The sequence below is a fragment of the Dipodomys ordii genome, unplaced genomic scaffold (genome assembly GCF_000151885.1).
Source record: "Dipodomys ordii isolate 6190 unplaced genomic scaffold, Dord_2.0 Scaffold7022, whole genome shotgun sequence".
NCBI lineage: Eukaryota > Metazoa > Chordata > Mammalia > Rodentia > Heteromyidae > Dipodomys > Dipodomys ordii.
The window spans coordinates 1-3,028 of NW_012274235.1; the positions used below are offsets into that span (position 1 = coordinate 1).

Sequence of the window (3,028 nt, forward strand, 5' to 3'; positions counted from 1 at the left end):
ATTTGGAGTATAGGCACCATATTTGCAGAGCTGGCAACTAAGAAGCCTCTTTTCCATGGGGATTCAGAAATCGATCAGCTCTTCAGGATTTTCAGGTATTTCATACTTAAGCTGTAAAGAAGTAAGTTGTTGAATGCTAAAGGCAATGTATACATAGCAAGATCATATGTATTTTGTTTTAACAGTTTTTGTATTGCTGTGATTTTGCAGAGCCTTAGGTACTCCTAATAATGAAGTGTGGCCAGAAGTGGAATCTCTACAGGACTATAAGAATACATTTCCCAAGTGGAAACCAGGAAGCCTTGCTTCCCATGTCAAAAATTTGGATGAAAATGGCTTGGATTTGCTCTCGGTAAGCAAAACATACTTGATTGTTTAGGTAGCATTTTTATTTTGCTAGTATCAGTGTGTAAATTCAGGGCTTTGCCTCTGCTTGGCAGATGCTCTTGCCACCGAAACCACAACCCCAGTCTTCGTTCTTTTATCTGGGAAATGGGAAAACAAATATTTTTATGTTAGAGGGATTGTAATACTAGCTTCATTTTAGATTATGTTAACTGTACCACATCAAGTGACATGAAGTGGGGAAAATTTTATTTTGGTTTGAGATTTCACCCTGTCATGAGAGAAAGAGAGCTTGTAGAGCAGAGCTGCTCAGCTCATAGCAGCCAAGCAGCAGGGCCAGAGGCAGGGAAGGGCCCTTTGTGTTCTCAGTCCTATCAAGTTGACTTTGTCAATCCGAACAGAAACCAATAAACACTAGTGGTTTTGAGAGAGGAAGATTTAGCATTAGTTTATTTTGATGGCACTGGAAATTTGAACTTGGGTCTGGTGCTTTGACAAGATACTTTTATGTATAAAAAGTTTTTAACTCAGGACTTTTATGCTTGCTAATAAGCAAATGTTTTACCACGTAAGCCACACTTCTAGCTGTGTGTGTGTGTGTGTGTGTGTGTGAGAGAGAGAGAGAGAGAGAGAGAGATCCTGGGGCCTGAGCTCTATTCCTGATCTTCTTTTGCTCAAGGCTAGTGCTCTACTGCTCAAGCCACAGCTCTAGTTAAGGCTTTTGTGTGTGTGTGTGTGTGTGTGTGTGTGATTTATTGGTGATAAGAGTCTCATGAACTTTTCCTGCTTGTGCTGTTTTTGAACCATGATCCTCAGATCCAGAGTAGATAGGATTACAGATATGAGCCACCAGTGTCTGGCTACCGGCAGTTCTTTTTGCTTTTATTAATTTTTAGGTTAATATTTTATGCCTTTTTACTCAGCCTGTCTTCCTCTGTTTCCCAAGTATGTGATATTATAGGTGTGAGCCACTTTACATGTATTCAGTTTTTGTGTATATATGTATACGTGCCCTGGACACTTGAGGCTCAAGGTTCATGCTCTACTATATGAACCATAGTTCCATTCCCAGATTTTTGGTGCTTTATTGGAGATTCTCAGCTCAGAAACTTACCTGTTCAGTCTGGCTTAGAACCAAGTAATGAGAATTACAAGTGTCATTAGTGCCTAGCTTGGGCCCAGATTTTTTTGTTTTTATCTGATAAGTTGTTATATACTCTTGGAAAGGCCAGGGTTAATAGCAGCCTTTGATTCTGTGTAAGTTACTGAGTTGTAATGGACTTCTTTTCCAGCTTTGTTTATTTTTTTCCTCAGTAGTTACTACTGATTCCCTTTTTGTAAGATTTATCCTAAACACAGGGTGCTTTGCTTACTGGTTGATATTTCTAGTTACCAAGACCTTTTGCAACATGAGTTCCATTTTCTCTCTGTGCCTACAAAGGTTAAAAAGAATAATGTAGCCTAATCTTGCTGCGTGTTCATTGCTATTCCACTTAGCAATTTTAATAATCTTTAAAAACAAATCACTGTTAGGATAAAAATGTTTTGTTTTATGAGCGTGTGACTTAGACCAATATTTAAATTTCAGATTTTTAGAGGGAACAAATTTTATGAAACCCAGGTAATATGATAGCAGAAAAATACAGCTGTGGTAGCTCTCATTAAAAAAAAAAAATCCCTGCTAGATCATCAAATATGTCTAATTGGTTTTCAGCTTCTTTCACAATCTAAATCATGCTGCTAAATTACACTCAGATTTCCCATTGCCTTATCTATTAATGTTGCAGATTGACTTAAAGGCCCTTTGGTCTCTATTTTGGATTCAGTGTGATTGTATAACTAATGAAGTTTTTGAGCACAAAGGACTTTAGTAAAGAAAAACAAAATGAAATCCCATAAGTCAGCATTCTTTGTAGCCACATTAGGTCTTAGAGCCGCAGATACCTTGTAAATGTACTGTCTGTGCAGTGCAGTATGTTTGGCAGTGCCATTTCCACTACTTTACATGCTAGAGACAAACACTAGTGATGACAACAGAAATGTCTACAACCAGTTCCTTGAGGCCAAAATCATCCTAAATTAGGCTTAGTTTCAGATTACATCTTACCTCTCTGCTACATGAACTTGGCCAACTCACTCGCCCTCTTTATATAACACATTGTTGTGGGCTTTTTTTCTTTCATTTGGAACTCACTGGAAGCTACATCAAAATCATGATAATTAATTGCACCATTGTAACCTTGTAAATAACTCAGATGGCCATTTAATTCTCAAAGGAAAAGTAATCAACTGGTTATCTTTCTTAACTGTGTATCTTAAATTTATGTCTTGGTTTTAAAGTTTTATTTCTAAATTTTTGGGTCCTATACTTTATGACATAAGGTTATTGAGCTGTGATATAAGAAACAGATTATTATGGAAAAATAGAGGGGATTGAGATATTTGCATAGTTTGGTGATAAACCAATGGAAATGTTCATTTAGCAGATTTTCCACTAAAATTATTAATATAGTTTATTAGTAAAACAAAGGTTTTCTGGTACTTAAAAGAAAAAAGCTTGTTTTCTGAAGTATCTTTGTTTTCTTCTAGAAAATGTTAGTCTATGATCCAGCCAAACGTATTTCTGGCAAAATGGCACTGAATCATCCATATTTTGATGATCTGGACAATCAAATTAAGAAGA

The 3,028-nt window shown here is 36.6% G+C and overlaps 1 protein-coding gene across 1 annotated transcript; it reads left to right on the forward strand.

Moving 5' to 3' along the window:
* Nucleotides 1-3: 3 nt before the first annotated feature.
* LOC106002310 (cyclin-dependent kinase 1-like) lies at nucleotides 4-3,024 on the forward strand (the record flags this gene model as incomplete). The annotated part of the gene is made up of 3 exons (XM_013037207.1): nucleotides 4-95; nucleotides 211-352; nucleotides 2,935-3,024. Coding segments are annotated over 3 exons (324 nt in total), but the record flags the coding sequence as incomplete, so codon positions are not given.
* Between the last annotated feature and the right edge of the window lie 4 nt (nucleotides 3,025-3,028).